The sequence below is a fragment of the Colius striatus genome, chromosome 4, assembly GCF_028858725.1.
Source record: "Colius striatus isolate bColStr4 chromosome 4, bColStr4.1.hap1, whole genome shotgun sequence".
NCBI classification, from domain to species: domain Eukaryota; kingdom Metazoa; phylum Chordata; class Aves; order Coliiformes; family Coliidae; genus Colius; species Colius striatus.
This window is the reverse complement of record NC_084762.1, coordinates 8,987,854-9,007,347: the sequence shown is the minus strand read 5'-3', so window position 1 is coordinate 9,007,347 and position 19,494 is coordinate 8,987,854. Positions and strand designations below refer to the sequence as shown.

Here is a 19,494-nt window from a genome sequence, read left to right as displayed (position 1 = left end):
CGAGGAGACTTGCAAACCTGGCAGGTCATTTATCTTAACAGCAACACAGGTGATGTTTTGCCAAGACTGGAGAATCTCAGTTAGCTGAGGCAGTACAGGATCATCCAGTATTTTACATAATTTTTCTCACACTTCATCAGTATATCTGTCCTTAGCATCCTTCAGTACTCTCTGCAACTCTAACTAGCAAAAGAAAATCAAGACTGAAGTGAAACTGGAACAAAATCCAGCCTACAAACTTGGCTGCCGTGCTGGTACCTGCTGGGGAACTCACCTACAAAGTTAGGAGATTTTGGGGAAAAAGGAAGAGAGCTTTCTCTCTGGATCTACTTGATGATCTGGCTCTGAAGCTTTGGCTTTCTTTCCCTCTCTGCTTTTCTGGAATGACAGAGCCTTAATCCATTTCTGTCACTAGATTTATGAGAAATGTGCAACAGAGCCCCAGTGGGCAGCAAGGCCCAGTTCTGTCACTCCTAAATTTTCCTTTGCTTCAGAGGAGTCTGCTGGCTGCTATAATTTAGTTGGCCTTTCTTATTTCCTGTGCCTCTCACAGACAATAAACAGAAATATTCCAGACATGACTTTTTGTCTGGATCCCAAGAAGCATTTTCAAAACAAGAGAAGCACTTGCAGTGCCCAGTCTTCCATATTACTCCTCAAACTGCACGGCAGAAAAGAAATGCTTAAACCCATCTGAGGAGACCACTGTTCCATTAAGCAAGGGAAGAATAGCTTCTTAGCTGTTCCACAGTTCACTCAAAAGGGATCAGGAGGTGCAAGGGAAAATTCTTCAGGATGTTAAGCCCTTCTGGACAGTCTAAACTACACCAGTAGAGAAAAAAACATCACTACCTGAGCTGCAGAATCAAGCAGCAGTTGCAGCCAGCCAACTATCTCCACATGGGAGCATACTTGAGGTTTTATTTACTTTGAAGACAGCCATTGAACTAGGAGGAACTGTTGTCTAACTTTACAAAAGGGCAGCAGGCAATTAGATTAACAGTGAATGATAGACAACCAGCGATGTTTAATCTCAGAATACAATAAGGTGAATCCAGACTGATCATAGACTGAGGTTTCCTTTCAGCTGCAGAGACACAATTTGAGAGGCATTTCTTGAAGGAGGAGTATCACATTTGACCCAAAATTCTTTACCTGTTCTGTTTTCAACTTCATAGAAACATTCAAAGTCCTACCCTGGAAAAGTGAGAACAACTTTCTTACCGAAACTTAACTGTTCCAACATCGTGTCAGAGCTTTGCAGCAGAGCTGACCCTGCAAGACGGCACAGAAAGTAATTGAAGTAACAAGCTTTCTTTAAAAATATTTTTGAAAGCCTTATTGTCACTTATCTGAATGGTGTTACCCATCTGTGCAATGTTATCTAATCATAAATCCATTACACTTCAGAATAAATCTTCATGTAAGTGGCAAAGCAACTACAAAGCGTACAATAGGAAGGTTTGTCTGTTTACTGCTCACAACCGATATGATCTCTTCAGAGGAGTTTCCTTATGTCTACTGTAAAAAGTCAGTCTTCAAGAAAAATCAAGCCAATGATATTCTTCCCAACTTAATTAGAAAACACTGAAGGACTGCCTCACATGCCAGATCCTTGAGGTGTCTTGGGCTAGGTCCAAAGAGCAAAGATAATAACAAGCTACTCTAGTTCTTTTTACCTATTGGGAAAGAGAAAGCTAAGCATCAGTCCTTTAGCAAATGGAAGATAGCATCAATTTTGTTTAAGTTCATAAAGGTTATGATGGCACAGCTTCACTTTATACAAATTAATCTGCCACAGCTCAGATGCAAGATCCCTTTCTTCTCCATCACAGAACGTCCCACCAAAAAAGTCCCAGGGAAATATCTAGCTTATTGCATCCCATGTCTCATCTCATCTCTACCAGAAGAGCCAACATATTACATCAATAAAGGAACTGTTATTCCCCAACTTTCCAAAGGGGATAGCCCTACAAAAAATAAAAAGAGGAAAAAAAATGATAAAAGGACTAGGACTGTCACATTTTACAGGGTCAACGCAATATACTACGTCAATAACAACACAAAGCATTACTTTAGCACTGTTTGTATGTGTTGAATGAATTCAAATACAAATCACAGTCTGCTTTTAACTGAGGACACTGCTAAAGCTTCTCATACCAGGAAAGGTCGTGTAGATATGAACATGTTTAAAAAAACACAAGTCAACAGTGGTGAAAAGCACACCATCTACACTAAAAGTTGAAGAAGCATGCATCTGTTGAAGAGTACAGATTTTGCCACATTTTTCTTCTGTTTCTTTGTTTCTCAGTCTCACGTTAAAAAAAAAAGTCAGAGGGCATATCTTTTCCTTCCCTTCTCTGCTGAAGCTATAAAAACATTATGGTAAACTGTTTATGAAAAATGCAATTAGTTCATTTCTAGTCTGCTGGCAACTAGAATTATCAGAACTCAGCTGCTGCATTTCAGAAGGCAGCCAGGATTTAATGACTTTCCTGTGTAACTGATGTGGGCTAGACAGTCTCAAGGACAGTACAGCGAGTCGGGTTACCGATCTCCTTAACACATTTCATTCTCACATCACTTGTGCTAGGGCTGTTAGCATTTTTTTCTCTTAAGGCACAACTTGAGACATTTGTCTGTCTCTATCAGAATATTGCATTTTAATTGAAAAATGTAAGAACAATACAGTTCCACTGCTCAAACAAAGCCTTTCAGAAATAAGCCATTCATTTTAGGTCACAAAAGTCGACGCTGATCACAGAACACTTGAAAGTCAAATTCTCAGCCTTAACTCTTCAAAGCCACTTTACTGGAACCAGATTGAAACCTACTTTGAGGATTCTTACTGGAACCCCAGAGCTTAAAATTTTAAAAGTTCCAGCAACATAGTACATAGACTAAGAAGAAATAGGAGCTTGAGGCAAGCTAGGAATGCAATTTAAAAACAAAGAATACTACTACATTACACTGTTAAATTAAAAGGCCAGAATATCAACAACACTGCATAACATGACTACACATCTCCACTATATACATTGACCTTTCAGAACTCAAAATTTGAAGGCCAATTTCCTAAAGAATTCTGTTATTCAGTTATTTCTGTTCTCATCATACAGATTTGCAGAAGTCCAAAACGTACTACTCATGTTGCAATCCAGCCATCTAGGACTACTATTGGTCACTGTATGCCAATAGGTGGGCTTGATCTGTCCTATTCATTACTTTTTGTATCAGGCTATGTTCATTATTTCTGGAGACTGGTACCTACTGGAAGACTTTATGACATGAGATAAAGGTCTCCTCTTGTACAAAACAGCCGCTTTTGGGTACGAGCCAGCAGATGTGAGGGCTGTCCTCACAGGGCTGCCCCATGGTCAACTACCACCACTCTCAGCCTTCAGTAAATACAATATTTGTTCAACTAATGAAGAAAATCTTACATGAATGAGTTCTACTGATTACACAGAGATTTCATCCACACTCCACTTGCTAGCTACAAGCCAGCATCTACAAGGTTAAAGTAGCATTGTGTGAGGATTCTTCTTTTCTCAAGTGCATAGTTAAGAGACCTGGCCTTGGCTCGAAAATACCTCCTGAATTTTCAGAATCCTTCACAATTTGTCTTACATTTCCTCAAAACCATGGATGGCTGGCGTTAAAAACGAGGCACTTATCAGTATGACTCAATTCACAAAAAGACCAGACTCTGTGTCCTACCTACCACATTCCTTTCAGCCAAGTACCAACACCACAATTAGGAAGAGAGCAGAGGAAAACACGGGTAGGATTAATTGGTGCTTAAAAGGCACAAACAGACAAACCACACAACCACTAACAGCCAACTCTGCTGCGTGAAAGGCTCTTGTGTCTGACTAGACTTGTTCTGGTTTAGATTCTAATCCTGTGGAAGCCAAACTTCACTTTCTAGGAATGTTTTTGCTCATGTAGGGACTTAATGAAGAAACCCTACACTTCAGTGAAGGACACGGTGGGGGGAAGGGCAGGAGATCTTATCCACAGAAGGGCATGGATTTATTTTCTATAGAAAATGAGGCCTGGCAAAAGGAAAGCAGGAAACCCAGAAAGGAACAGTTCTGCAGCGTTCACTTGTGTCCAACTTCTGCTGCCAATATTTCTTCCTGTGCTCAAAAACTCTATGTGATAAGGTTCAATTCCACTTCGTTACCTGACCCGCAACTAGAGAAACGTGCCGTGTTTTTAAGATGCTGGACAGTCGTTTCAGCTCTCAGAGAAAGAAATACAGCTTAGTATACTATGTACTTTCAATGGTGAGAAGCAAACAACATCAGTACCAAAGCCCTAAATCACAAGGCAATACTTGAATCAATAAATACCCGGACAATCAAACAGAAACTAACCCTTCCCCCTTACTCGTAATTCCCATACTACCTCTTGATAAGTTGTAAGTCTATTCACAGTTGGATGATTTCTCAGATATGAGAAAAGCTCACATAGAGCCTCTTGAAACCAGAGTCAAAGCAGGGAAAAATAGTAATTGTTTGAGAGAGAGGAAATCTCACATTCACCTTTGTTCCAGCAGTTCCTGGCAAGAGAAATAAATACCCACAACAAGCATTCATGGTTCTCCATAAAGAAAACCACACAGTGCAACAAAAGGTACACCCACAGGGGAATAAAGAGCAATAATTTCCCAAGAGAAATGAAGACATAAGCAAAATATTCTGCTCATGTCTAATGAGTGCCAAAGAAAACTTCATCCTGGACTATGCTGTACAGTCTATACATGCAAATGGAAAGAAAAGCTGTTTTAAAACAATGTCACCCCCTAAAACGTTCAGAGAAGATTTTAACTCAGGCATCGTGGATATAGTTCTGATCTCAACATCTTTCATAGACTGGATTATGTCGAGGGGCATTTAGTCTTCCATCTTTCTAGAAAGTTGTCCTCTCTCCCATACAGAATAAATGTTCAAAGTGAATTAGCTTTTCGGTACCAGAATGTAAATCCCATTGCCATACAGAATAAGACACAGCAATACCCAATACCCATATGGTACATGCCTGTTGTTTTAAACAGAAGACGCTGAACTGAGAAGGATCTATTAGCACTTCAGAGCATGAAAAATTGACTTCATTAATTAAAGCAACAATCTTTCTAGGGATGCAAGAAAATGTGATCCTGGGCTAGCTGCTCCTTCTGAAATGAGCAAAACTCCATTGAAGACGCTGTTCATAAAAGAACTGATTATTTATGCTGTCAGAAATGGCAACAAAAAAAACCCCCAACCAAACAAAACCAAAAACCAGAGCCAGACTCTACTACCACAGCTCTTAAGAGAATTCTTCTATTTTATCTATTCTCTGCTAAGAGAAAACAATCATTGAGAAAGAGTAAGTTTCTTTCTACAGTAGAAATTCAGACTTTTTTTTAACACTAATAAGGTAAATACAAATTACGGTTGAAAATCAACAAACCAGCTGTAAACACAAGTTGACAGAGCACTGTTTAGAGATATTCAGCTACTGTAAGACAGACTTAACACTTAGAACTTGATAAAGGTAAACTCCATTGCTTCTGAAAGCCTGATAGTACCTTCTGTAAACATAAGTTACCAATAGAAGTACAAGAGGATGAAGTTAGGGAACATTTAAACAAACTGATCAAACACAAATCCACGAGACCTGATGGAATGCACTTATGAGGACTAAGTGATCTGGCCAATATCATGGCATGGTCACTCTTCATTGTCCTGGAAAGATCATGGCACAATCAGGAGAGGTTCCTGAGGACTGAACAAAAACAAGTCATCCCTATCTTCAAGAAGGGCAGGAGTACAATCTAGGGAGCCACAGGCTGGTCAGCTTCACCTCAATCCAGGAAAAGTGACAGTTTCCTGAAAAACATTTCCAAGCCAAGAAGGTGATTGGGAGTCTTTAGCATGGATTTATAAGTGGAAGTCACGCCTGACCAACCTGACAGACATCAACAACAGCTCAGTTGATCAGGGAGTACAGCAGATGTGCTTTGTCCTGACTTCAGCAACACTTTCCAACTCTGTTTCCCATAGCATATTCATAGACAAACTGATGAAGTGCAGACAAAAAAGGACAGCAAGGCAAACTGAAAACTAATCTGCCAAGCTAAACTTATTGTGATCAGCTACAAAAAGGGCAGCTGGGGTCTCACAACTAGTGGTGGGTGACCTGGATGATGGGATTGAGTACACCTTCAAAACATACACAGGTGAAACAAAACTGGGAGGAGTGGCTGACAAAGGGTTACTGCCATTCAGATGCACCTCAACAGGGCATGTGGGCCAACAAAAGTCTGAGGAAAATAGTTCAACAAAAGGAAACGTAGAGTCCTGCACCTAGGGAGGTAGAATCAGATGGAAAGTAGCTTGCTGAAAAATGAACGGGGGATTTTGGTGGACATCATGTTGAACATTGCCAGCAACATGCCCTTGCAGCAAAAGCAACCAAGTGTATTCCAGATTGCCTCACTGGCAGGAAGCATTGCCAACAGAGAGAGTTCATCCTTCTCCTCTTCTCAGCATCGCTGAGGCTACATCTGGAGTGCTGGGTCCAGTTCTGGGCCCCAGAGTACAAGAGACATGGGCATACTGAAGACAGTCCAGCAAAGAGCCACAAATATCATTGATTGAAGGACTGGACACACAAGAAGAGACTGAGAGGGCTAGGACAGGTTATCCTGGAGAAGAGAGGGCTCAGGGGGAATCTTACCAATGTGTATAAATAGCAGGTGAGGAGAGAAAGTGGAGTAAATCAGTGACAGACTCTTCTCAGTGACAGTTAACGAGCAGACAAGAGGGAAGAGGCATAAACTGAAATACAAGCACTGTCATTAAAACATGATAAAGCTTTTTTTCCCTCTACAGGTGACTGAGCACTGGAACAGGCTGCCCAGTGATGCTGTAATGTCTCCATCTGTGGAGGTGCTCAAAAATCTGACTGCACATGGTTCTGAGTAACCTGCAGTGACTGACTCTGATCCGAACAGTGGGCTGGATTAGAGATCTCCAGAGATGTCGCTTCCAATCTGAGTTGGTATACTTCAGGCTCTAAAGTAGATCCCAAGATATGGACAGGAGCTGATTGGAAAATATCACGACATAATTTTACCGCCTGTACTGATCTCCACTTGCAGTCAAGTATTCCAGAAAGAGAGAGCAATTCCTCAGCAAGAGGCTCTGCAGTAAGACCACCTGTGTTTTCAAATCCTGCTAAAAACAGATGAGTACTTTCAAGCTTGTTTGCTACAAAAGAGTATAATCAAACATGAACTCACAGAGGAAGGTCAGCTCCTAGATCTTCTTGACATACACAAGCATATTGTTAGCTTCAATCTAGTGCTAGTGTGGCTAACCGGAATTGAAATCTGCTCCGAGGCTTTTATTTATATCTCTTTTAGTAAAGCCTCAAGTTCCAAAAATTCTAAAAGCATGAGCTGTAGTAGTAAAATATCAACATTCTTCATCACTTATTTCAGCAGCAGTTTATTGTTTCCACCCTCTTAGTTTAAAAATAAATAAATAAACAGATGTTATGTGAGACCCCACCTGCAGCGCTGCCTCCAGCTCCAGAGCCCTTGGCATGGGAAAGACATAGGAAGCTACAAAATGATCACAGAGATGGAACATCTCTCCTATGAAGAACAAGCTGGTTGAGTTGTCATTATTCAGCCTGAAAAGAAGGTTCTGGGAAGTCTTTCAATACTTAAAGGGTGTATTTCAGTACATTCAGGGTTAGGCTGGACGGAGCTCTGCACAACCTGGTCAAGTTGAAGATGTCCCTGCCCACTGCAGGGGGAGTTGGACTAGATGGCTTTTAAAGATCCTTTCCAACCCAAACCATTCAATAATTCTATGTTGATTCTGCAAGCAATTTCCTTGCAAACTGTCAGAGAAAAGACAAATGGAACACGGAGAATAGAATACAAATACATTTTACTAGGTACTACAGCAAAGATGACCTCTTCAGTACTTCTGTTGGTGACCAGCTGTTGCCTTTTGTCTTGCACTCCACTAGTAAGCTAGATCAAGTTCTACCATCACTCCATCAGTGACAAGACAACATATTTCATTAAGAACCACGAGCACTGTAAGAAACTCTCAATTACATTTGCTTCCTGCTCATCGGTTAACACAACACGTTGACTATCTCTCAAGGATGGGATTTAAATGAAACGCTAGTTCTTTAAGTAATTATTACACAACTAAAGAAAAATTACAAAGCCTCCCAGTCCCTGTGCCCCATGCAGTCAGACTGAGAAAAAGGATTGTGTACAGTCTGGCAACAAGGAAATATCAGAGCCTTAAATAGATGGCTTGCTTCTCCACAATGCACGCAGTCATATAGCAATAAAACTCTAGGCTCCCCACAAAGTCACAACATTACACTTGTAACGTGACAACTAGATTTGATCTAAATTCTCCTCTTACTGTCAAACCAGTTTCATGACTCTTGATCAAACAAGGTTCTTAATAGTTAACTATCATAGATATTATGCCTGTGTTTCTGATTTCTCATTTTTCTCTAAAAAAAACAGCCAAACAAACAAGACATCTGACTTCATAACTGCTCCTTTTACAACATCATCTGTAAACTTCCTTACTGTTTTTACATGAACAAAGGAGGAATTAGGGGAAGGTTCTTTTAAAAATGGATTCACTTAAGATTATTGAGACACCTTTCTCCAAGTTAGTGCACTGTTTGAAAAGGCTTCAGTATAGTATTCCTGCAGCTATTATACACATTTGTACACAAATCCCTGAGAAAGAAAAGCATCACATGATTTAAGATGTTGGTATGACAAATTTATGTGTTGTAGACAGGAATTTCCTGATTCAAAACACGGGCATGAAGGAAAGTTTCCTGTTTCTCTCCTTACTCCAAGAAGGGTCTTTTTGGAAGGGTTTACTAGCACAGCCTGCCTGGAATACAGAGGTCCCAGTGAAGTACAGTGCTACCATGCACACCACTAAAGCAAGGGTATGGTGGCAACAAAACAATCAGCTCAGGAGAGCCACTATGCAGGCCTGTTTCTGAATGCAAGTTGCTCTATGTTACATATTTTCCTATCTCAATTCTGTAGACAGATGTCTTAGAAAGCAATCCCACTGAGCAAAGATCCACTGAAATCAGAGTAGTAACTGACATCCCACTATAGATTCCTCTGTCTAGAAGTCCATACAAGTAAATGAAATCTGGGGTTACATTTTCAGCAAACAGTGCTGTTGAGCACTGGAAGGAAAAAGACTCCCAATGCCATGCAGCTCCCTACAGTAATTAACCAGGTCACATAAATACAAATAGGTGTGTTAGACATACATTTGCATGGACAGGTAGTCCTACAACATGAGTGACACCTTGGTGGAGTAGGGAAAATGCATACAGAAGCAAAGCAAAAAAAACCCAGCAACAAAACGTCACACTCAACAACTGTTTCCCCATTTACCTAAGGTCACAAAAGCAGGTAGGGTAAAGAGATCTCCTTACTCAAGAAATTGCTTCTGCTGAGTTTAGATACTGGCACAGATTGGAGCTTTTTCCTTAAATATCTATCCAAACACAGCCGACTCAAGCCTTTCCCTTAAGGCAGTACTTGAAAGTATTTGAGCCCATTCCAGGCTCTCCTACAGTTCAGTCTATGTAACAAAATCACAAGAGCACTTCTTCATATCTCCACAGAGAAGATATATGAGAGCATTTCTCTGATCAGCACCATTTAGATCTGTTTGTTTCTGCTTTAGAGTTTCTTGGAGTAAAAACCCTTAATTTAGCTGATATGCAGACCTTAATAATTTCTTGAGAAGAATGTCCCTGTTGAATTCTCCTCCTGTATGGACAGATACCTGCACATACAGACACCACAGTGGCAAACTGTGTGTAAAAGGTGTGTTTTGGGATAACAGGGACTTCTTTAATAATCTATAGCATAACATCAAGATGACAACACCTCCACTGTGCTTCAGACCCTCCAAAGAGGTCTTGCATAAAGCTGTCCTTAATGATGTCTAAGCTAGAAGGCACACAAGTAGACTTGGAACTGAAACGAGGGGGTATGATCAGACAGAACTGATAGTTTTTCCCTGAGGTCAGCTGCAACATCACTGCTATACTCCATCTGAATGCCACTTGAGTAACCAAGTCCCACAGCATGTCTATCCAAGTTACACATCTATATACCTACAAAATGTTCCATATCTGTTTTCATTATAAGACGGACCGGAATCTTCTGGCATCCTGTGTTAAAGGATACAGACATAGCTGACAACAAAACAAAGAGCAGAAATAAACCATTTGTGCATCTCAGCCTTCAAGTGTCATCCACTGCCTTCTGACAATCACTTTCCTAACACAAAGCAGCAAATTAATTCCTAGTTAGGAATTATTCACCAAAGTGAAGAATCCAGAAGTAGCCAAAAGATTGAAAATGCCAGAAAACTAAGTTTGCTGAGGAGATTTTGGAAGTTTGCAATTTAGAGTTAAAAACCACACCCCCAGTCCTGAAAACATATAAATATTTTCCCCTAAAAATGATACAGTATCAACTCCAGCTTGGTAAAGAGTCTTTCAAGAAAACAAATATACAATTCCAGCTGAGGAAAGTTACCAAAGCCTTCTCATTTCCTTCCCTGCCTGTAGGAAGCAGGTAGAAGGAAGATTAGGGTGTGCCAGTCCTAGGCTCCTACTACCTTAGCTGAGAGGAGTGTGCTGGAAGCTTTTTGTGTCATGCATCACCAGCACCAAAGTTTACTCACGCCTCTGGCACTCACTTAACAACGTATATATATTCTTACATGTACTAAAGAAAGAGCATCAAGGCAACCAGGCTACACCAGGCTGAAGCAACTATCCAAGTCAAAGACAACTCCCTAGGGAACACTAAGTTACCTTGTATTTATAAGAAACTAGTAATAAATTACCAAGACCCTACCTTCTCCCAGAAGTATTTTATGAAATAACACCCATGTGAGCCACTAAATTACTTTCTAGAAAGCTACAGATAACATTAGCAACATTTAAAGGCCTAAAATCCGTTACTTTCCCTGTGTATAAGCACACAGCCAGCACACACATGCACAAGCAGTTTGGGGCTTTTGAAACAAAAAGAAAACAGTGTATTATGAGAAACTGAAAGCAGCACAGTAGCTCAGTTAGGTGCTGTCTCCAACTCTCCTCCTGCCCCTGCCATGCAGCAAAAAGCAGTAACATAAGCACTGAGCTCAGAAGCAATTTGTGGTTTTGAGATAAACTGAGTAAATACACACACAGTCCTTGTTACATTACAAAAGAGTAGCATAATAAGCATTTATGAAGATTAGTTTTCATTTGCAGCAGTTGGCTGTTGTCAGAGGGCAAATTCACTTTCAAAATCAACACTGCTTGAAGGATGGACATTTTGAACGTTGCTGTATTTCCTGTCCACGTCTTGCTATTAGGAGGCAAGTCTCTTAACTCCCAGAATGCAGACTAAAACCCAGCTGTAGGTAACATGCAAAAACCAGCCCTGGCCAAGAATCAGAAAGCAGCACACAATCACAACACAAAAAAAAATGCCATTGAGCAGCACTATAATATTTACAGTAGTCCTATGGAGGGTGTTACGGTTCGGTTGCAGCAATTAGCCACTGGGGAGATGAGGGAAGACTAGCAAAATTAAGGAACTGAAAAGACTTCACCAAGAACAGCAGGCTACATTATCTCAACAGATCTCCTAGGAAAGGATCAGAACAGTAAGCAAGTCAGTGGTAAAAAGTAGATGCTAAACTCCACATCAGATGGCAATGCATAAATGCAACCCAGGCAGCAAAACAAAGTGGGAATTAAATGCACTGCCTAGGTGCCACTTAGCACCTAACTTGATGAGACTCTTCACATCATTCTAGGAATCTCATAGATTGGGAGAAATAAAACACCAGAATCAAAAACTGACATGGCTGTTGATGTAGTGCATAGAGAGACATCTTGGGGGGAAGGAGGAGGGTATCGTCATTTTGTAATTAAATAATTCAATAAAAGTTAATTTGCTGTCTCCCCTATTCCTTTATGCTTATTACAACATTCTTTGAGGATCCACTGATTCTAAGAATCAGGATAAACCCATTATAAACTATTCTGCTTTGACTCTTGGAACAAAATAGCTTACTCATCTGTAATACCATCTCTCCGGTGCAAGATCACCACATTATACCACTTTTCACACCTGATATGCGCTGTTTGTGAGGTTTATCTAACAATAAAACAAACCCTAACAGATGCAAAAAATCTGTAGGTCCTGAACTAACAAAACTTTTAACTACAAAAGACTTCCATACACCATGTCTGATGTGTCAGAACATTCGCTGGATTCACTGGATTAACAGTGATCTAGTTTGAAATCAAAGGCAGCATTCACAAGGAGCTACTGTGTCCAACAGCATCTTCAAGAAAGAATGAACAAGTGTGAAATCTTAGACCTTAACCATTTTCCTCTAAAGGTCCCTTCCAACCCCTACCATTCTATAATTCTATGACTATTTAGCTGCTTTCAAATCATAGAATTTTGGTTGGAAGAGACCTTTAAGATCATCAAGTCCAATCATTAACCTCACACTGCCAAGCGAATCACTAAACCATGTCCCTCAGCACCTCGTCTATGTATCTTGTGAGTATCTCCAGGGATGGTGACTCCACCACCTCCCTGGGCAGCCCATTCCAGTATTTTTGTTTCCAGTAAATTTGACTGGTTCTCAGAGCTCACAATAAAGAAGTCCCTTGGGAAGAAGATGAGTGTTGAAAAGTTATGGTTATTTCACAAAGCAGCCATTCCAACCTCAATGCCATAGGCTCCTTTTATGTGCAAGAACACAGATTGCTCCTTCAGCTCATGTCACACTGCCAATTTCCTTTTAAAACAGAAGTTATGATTTTAAAGTCCTTCTCCTGTGAATGCAAAAGTATCTCAGGTGGTAAGAGGGACAGCGGTCACCTCTTCCCAGAGAAGGCAGGGAGAAGTCAGCTGCTCTCTGCTCCAACAACAGGCTCTGCCCAGCACACAGAAGGTTATTCTGGGCAAAACTGTTAGAGAAACAGTATGCAGCAAAGTACAAACAGCAGTTGCCTGGGTGTCTAACCAACTCGGCAATAGTTATAGGGTGATGCACTTCAGCCTCTCAATCTGTGATGATGAATTGTGTCTTGGTCAGTTGCAATTCTCTTCATTTTAATAAGGGAAGGTTCTTGGACAAAACCCCTGATTTTTTGACAGCTTCTACAACAGGCTGTTCCTTCTGCTATCAGACACGAGGTAGGCATGTCTCCTCTTTTTAAAAACCAAGCAAAGAACTAAGTCAGTACCAGAATGGCGAATGATTTATCCCTCAGACGAGAAAGTGAAGGACAATAATCACTCTTACTAAGGTAACTGACGACACACTTCCACTGCATAGGTGCAAGCCTTACAAGAGCTGTCCCATCAACTAATGGGTTTCGTGCCCCAGTAATCCATTAGGTTCCATCACATCATTCAAACATGACTGCTAGAACACATTCAGGGACTAACCTTAAGCTAACTTCAGTCACAAGCTCCATATTTTTCTAGGTAAAGAAGCTTTCACAAATCATCTCCATTAAAGAATCATTTCTCACAGGCCAATGAAAACCAGGAAAATAAACTCATGATTAATAATTTACTTTTAAAACCAGATAAAATCCTGTAGACAAATTTTGGAGTTTATGATATAATTATTTTACATAAATATTTGATATCATTATATCCTTTTTTTTAACAAAAGTTGTGTTCATATCCCACTTGGATAACAGAAATTTTCAGAGACGCAATTTTATTCATATTTAAGCTTCACTTACAGCAAGTTTAAATCTGTCTTAGGAAATGAAAACTGTGTAAAACTGATACACTCAAAGGTATCAGGAATTATTGGTCAGACACTGACAGCAAACTAATTTAGACTCCTTAAAGATCCAACTCTCCCATTCATCTTAACATGCCAACTTGAACTTCCAATGAAATTCTATTCAATAAATCCTTGGACAAGAAAAAACAGGCAGTAGAGTTCGTGGGATTAGGCACAAATACTTCAGACAGCTGCCTGAGATTATTACACACACAGTGATATGTGAATTTTGAAGACTTGTCTAGTAATGGTAAGAGTAACAAACAAACACAACAACTCATGCAAAACTAATTTCCTAGTATCAAAGGTTATCTAGTGTTTTGAAAGTGGCAATTTGAGCAGGAGTTATCCTTCCTCTAATTTATCTCTTCAGCTTTGAGATGAGAAGCAATTGGGGCAAACTCCTGATGCTGGGCAGTTTCTCAACAGATGGGAAAGGCTGCATGGAAAACAACAGTCATTTTAAACATCATTTTCATTGTTTATCTGAAGTCTCACCCTAGATATTAGCAAGTAGCAAATGAGAAAACAGCCTTCAAGAAACAGCTAGCAAAGGTACTTTTATCCATGCCTACAATGGTGCACAGCAGTACATCAGCCTACAAAGTCCACTAATGCTGAAAACTACATGCCACACACCCAACCACAAATGCCACTCTCTGAACTTCAAGTCAGATAATTCAGGTTGCCCTTAGAGCACAGAGCAATTGGATGTTTCCTCTGAGTGCCACTCTCTCCACTGGTAGGATCATAACCACATTCTGTTAAAAAGCAACTTTTTATGGCAGTTAAGTAGTTCGATTATCAAAGGTGCTAAAAGCTCTGGTAACTTACAAAGGAAAAAGCCTCCTCTTCAGCAGATTTCATTTTGCTCTCAACTGCATCACCTAGAAAGTAGCAAACCTGAGCTTCTCTAATTTCACAGTAATTGAGGATGAACAGAACCTGCCAAGATAGCCAGATCTAGGAGCACACTAATGTTGCACAGGACAAGTTACCAAATGGAAACATCAAAGTTTTTGGTCATGAAGTTTGGGGATTTTATTTTATTTTTAAACCAGTATTCGACCTATTTCTCAACTCAAGTACTGGTCTGTACTGCAGAGATCAGTTTGCACAAGTCATCTGTATTCCCAGGATCCAGCCTCCACTCTGAATGGAGGAAAGTGACGAATTAATTCAAAATATCCTGGTGGCATGAAGTCCTCCTCTTCCTCACAGCTCCTATCAGGTAGTTCTGGAACAGTAAAGCTCTGTTCCACCTCACCGAGGGCTGCAAAAGACTCAACGTGCACCATGTTCCTCCTCCAAATGTACATTAATTAAAGCAAGCTTTCCCCTGAACTCTGGGGAAAGCTCAGGGATGCAGCTGTGCGTCCCTATCATCACGCTAAACGCTCCTTCACAACATGATTTTTTGCAAGTGGCCAGAACTATCAAACAATGACCCTTTCAACTCTGAGGACAAACTAGGATTTCCCCTGGCATGAGGAATCCAAACAGGCTTTCATTGCAACTTCCAGGCTCATCCATTTGTGCACAAGTTAGGCTAGGGATGGTACCAAGCGAGAGAAACCACACGTCTGGTTTCTTCAACTTTTCCAAAAGGCAGAGCTCATTTGGCAACAAGTGAAAGGAACTAGAGAATCTGCAAAAGAAGCAGTGTTTTTTCCTTTTCACGATCTTCATACACATTCTGGATGCGAGAGAGGTGTATTCTTTGGCAGTTGCCTTCTGGTCTCCTAAGGAATGGAGCAGACCATAGGACTATCTCCCTCGCTTCACCCACAAACCCTCAACAGAACAAAGAAAAAAAGGAAAAACAAAAAGGAAGGGGAAGGAGTGATACTATACAGTTGCCCAATGCTATCAGTGGAAGACATATATCCTACATAGCTACCTAAATACTACAAACACAAGACACGTACAAGACTGCTAAACATTACAGAAAGCTTAAAACTAGCTGGCAGGATGACAAACTTTCTGTACTTGCCATTGGTTTGCCTGACACCAGCTGACTGTTCCAGTAGTCCTTCACACCAGCGGCAAAACAGCTGAAATTCATCCCTGATGCAACTCCAGCAAGACTAATAGGTTTCCACAAGAATGAATCAGGCCCTGTATATCTAAAACCAAACCCGCTACAGTTTCACTGAAGCAAAATTGCAGGAATACAATCTATGGATAACAGCTGGAGAACATTAACTCTCCCCCCCTCTCTCCCCTTTCCTGGGGTTAATTTTTTCCCCCCTCCTTTTCTGTTCAGACAGGAAGCAGTTATATACCATACAGCATAATATAAGGATCCGGGGATATAAAGACAAGTAGAAAAGGATTACAAAGAGAGCTCTAAAAGTTAGGAGGAGGGTTTGGGTTTGTTTTTCGCAAAGTTAACGCTGTCACAACCCCTGAGCTGCAGCCGTCTCTACATCGTGAACCGAGACGAGCAGCTACTTCCCACTTATTAAAAAACATTAAAAAAAACAACAACAAAGATATAGTTAAGGGTGTTTTAAGTGGCTCAGCACAGCGGGAGCCTGAGGATCGTGTCTCGGCCCCGGGGAAGGAGGGTCCGGGCGAGAGGCGACGCGGCGGGGGGGCCCCCGCCGCGTCGCCTCTCGCCCGGACCCTCCTTCCCCGGGGCCGAGGGGACCCCGCTGCTGCCCCAACACCCCTCCTTTTCCCTTCCCCCTCCCTCGACTCACCCTCGCTGCCGTACTGCTTGCCATTGTTCGCGCCCATCCTGCCGCCTTCATGCTCGCCGCCGCCTCCCCACGCCGCCGCGCAGCATCTCCGCCCGCGGTTGATGAGAGTCGGGAGAACCCCGGAGTGTGTGTGTTGGGGTGGGGGGGAGGGAGGGTGTAGTTAGGAGAACTTTTTTTGTCACGGCGACATGTCTAAAAGCAGCTTTGTAACTTCCTTCGCTTCTTCTCGGGTGGCCGATGCTTCCCCCCCCGCCACCATTTAAAATATATATATAAGGAAGATTTAAAAGAGAGGGAAAGAATCAAAAAGGCGATGTCTCAGGGTGCCTTCCCCGCCCCGGTTTCCAGACGGGGTGTCAGGGCAGGGGAGGCGGCTCCAGTTATAATCCACAGGCGGGACGGCTCCACAGCCCCGCAGCCGGTACTGGGGCTCCTCCAAGCACTTCAGCGCCGCTCCGCCTTCCTCCTCCTCGCAGCCCCGCCGCTGCCACCTCCCTCGGGTAGCGGCCGCTCAGCCACTTGTTGCCGTGCAAGGGAGGGCGGGGAGAGCCGCCGCCTCAGACTTTTGTTAGCGGCAGGCGCCTCCTCCCGGCGCCCAGCACGGCCGGGCTCGGGACAGAAAGGGGGGACGGAGCCGTAAGCGGCCCCGGCCTTTAAAGACACAGCGCCCGGCCCGACGGGTTCCCGCGCCGCTCCCCCGCTGCCTTCTCCGTTGTCATCCCCGCAGCGGGGCCTCAGCGCATCGCGCCCGACCCGGTCCCTGCTCTGACGCAGACCCGCCGCCCTCATCAGCTCGCTCCGGTCGTGCCCCGACGGCGGGGTGCCGAGCCCTCCCCGGCCGACCCCTGATGCCCACCGTGGAGGCGGCGGGCGATGCAGGGACGGAAAGCCCTTTGCCCAGGTGCGTAGCCCCGATGGGCAGGCGCTGAGGTGTGGGCACCTTCATGGCGTTCTCCATCCATCTGCAGCATCTCGTCAGTTACCGTGTGTACAGGGAAGCCTTTTTCCAAGGCTTCTCCGGAGCTCGAGCTGCTTTCCGTCTTGCAGATAGTTTCCCCACAAACACTCCAGCGAATCATCCCTGGCCTTTATCACCATATCAAAGAAAAAACCCCCACTGTCTGATGTTCCCCAAATTAGTTCTTTGGGTATCCTATAGGGCTGGCACTTTGAGACGTATCTATTTCATACACCTTTCTTAAAAGACATGGCTGCTGTTTCTTTCACCCCAGAAGACAGACTCTCAGGAGCATGAAGATTGTCAGTAAATCAGAAGCAATGTATGCTGATTCAGCTCAAACGTTAAGGTCGTTCTTACAAACTCTTGCCAGGGACTCAACCACCGTTACCAATGTCATCTAATGGGTCTTTACATATCTAAAATAGTGGACTATGCTGAGGGCACAGAGCCTGTCCCTAGCACAACCCACCCTCACAGTGGAATTAGGAATCCAGGTTTTCACCACCACAGGGAACTCTGCAGTGCCTCTGCCAGGTAAAATGGGGTGGATAACAAGAGGTGCTGCCAAATAGGATGAAGGTAAACTGTGTGTGAAGAGGTTAATATATCCCAGCTTGCCGGCCCTGAGAGAATGCATGCCCAAGAAGGGCCAATGCTAAACCAACAAAAATGACAATAATGAAATTTTCTCAACACAACTGTTACTCAGATTAAATGATATAATAAAAAAAATTTTGGAGGAGTCAGATTGAAAAGAAGTGAAAAAGAAGGATGAAAGTTTGAGGTAGATGGAGAGGGAAACCTTGGAGCAGGCACAGTGCTGCAGTCCAACAGTCATAAAGAACAGCACAGGTACATGTAAACACATCTAAAACGTGGGTTAAGCAGGTACCTGCAGGAGGTATGTGTGAACAGGAGGCCCTAGACCCCCAGGAGCAGGGAGTGTGCTGTACCTCACACAGCCTGGGGAACAGCCTGCCCACAGCCATGTGTGTGGGAGACTAGGACCCTTCAGTCTTTAGAAGTTTATAGCTGTTTACTAACATTTTGCAAGTATGTTCTACTTGTGGTTTATCTGCTGTGTGGCTGATACTGATCCTCAGCACACAGCTCGCTGATTGCCAGGTCGTTACATGCCCTTGTTAGAAAGACAAAACCACTTAAATCCTTTGATTCAAACCATCAGTTAAGCAGTTTTCCCTGCACCACACTGTGATCTTATGTATGAAAAAGCCCATCTTCCTAAATATAGCACAACTCGTACAAGACAATTACTGCACGTACAGATTATTCTGAGCAAATTACATCTTTGTTGACATATGCAAATGGCACGTGAAACTGAAGAGGCAAAAGCATGAACAGTGAGTGACAGCACTACAGAGAAAGTTTCTAAAACCTAAAGTTGTGGGGTCAGGAGTTTAACTTAGAAAGGAAGGGAAAAAAAAGTGCCTTTTCATTAAGAAATGGCCTAATTACCTGAAGCTGAAATGATTACAAGCAGAACAGATGATTGACGAGTAATCAGGCAACATTAATTAGGCTCAAATCCCATCAGGTGCTGGTCATTAACACTTCTCCTTGTGAAAAAGTTTTGATCCTGATCATAATCAGTCTTCAAATTCTCAAAAATCAGCAAAGGTCTAAGAAAATCTTGCCTAGGGTCAGGTTCATCAAATGACCTTCCTAAGTTTTTTAAAAGGAAATGTGAATTAGTCTAAAAATATAGCTTTCTGTAGTCACAGGTTGGTTTCTAATCACTGGCATTAAACACATTTTGTAATGTGCCAAAGCATGAAGGCTTTGACACAACTGTTTACTTTTAACATCATCTGTTATCTTTTTGCTAGTTACCTGTTCAGGAGAAGCAATCTGCTGTCTGTAAAACAGTAAAAGGTTGTGGTGGAAGGTTAATATCTGCCTCACA

General features: G+C 42.3%; 1 protein-coding gene across 2 annotated transcripts in view; it reads right to left on the bottom strand.

Annotated features, from left to right (window-relative positions):
* Nucleotides 1-17,120, bottom strand: part of FBXL7 (F-box and leucine rich repeat protein 7) — a 176,949-nt gene extending 159,829 nt beyond the window's left edge. For both annotated transcript variants that reach the window (XR_009818628.1, XM_061995137.1), the window contains exon 1: nt 16,610-17,120. Coding sequence is in view for 1 of the 2 variants with exons in the window: in XM_061995137.1 (XP_061851121.1) it covers nt 16,610-16,646 (37 nt within the window). In the remaining variant the exon portion in view is untranslated. The remainder of the gene's footprint in view (nt 1-16,609) is intronic.
* Between the last annotated feature and the right edge of the window lie 2,374 nt (nt 17,121-19,494).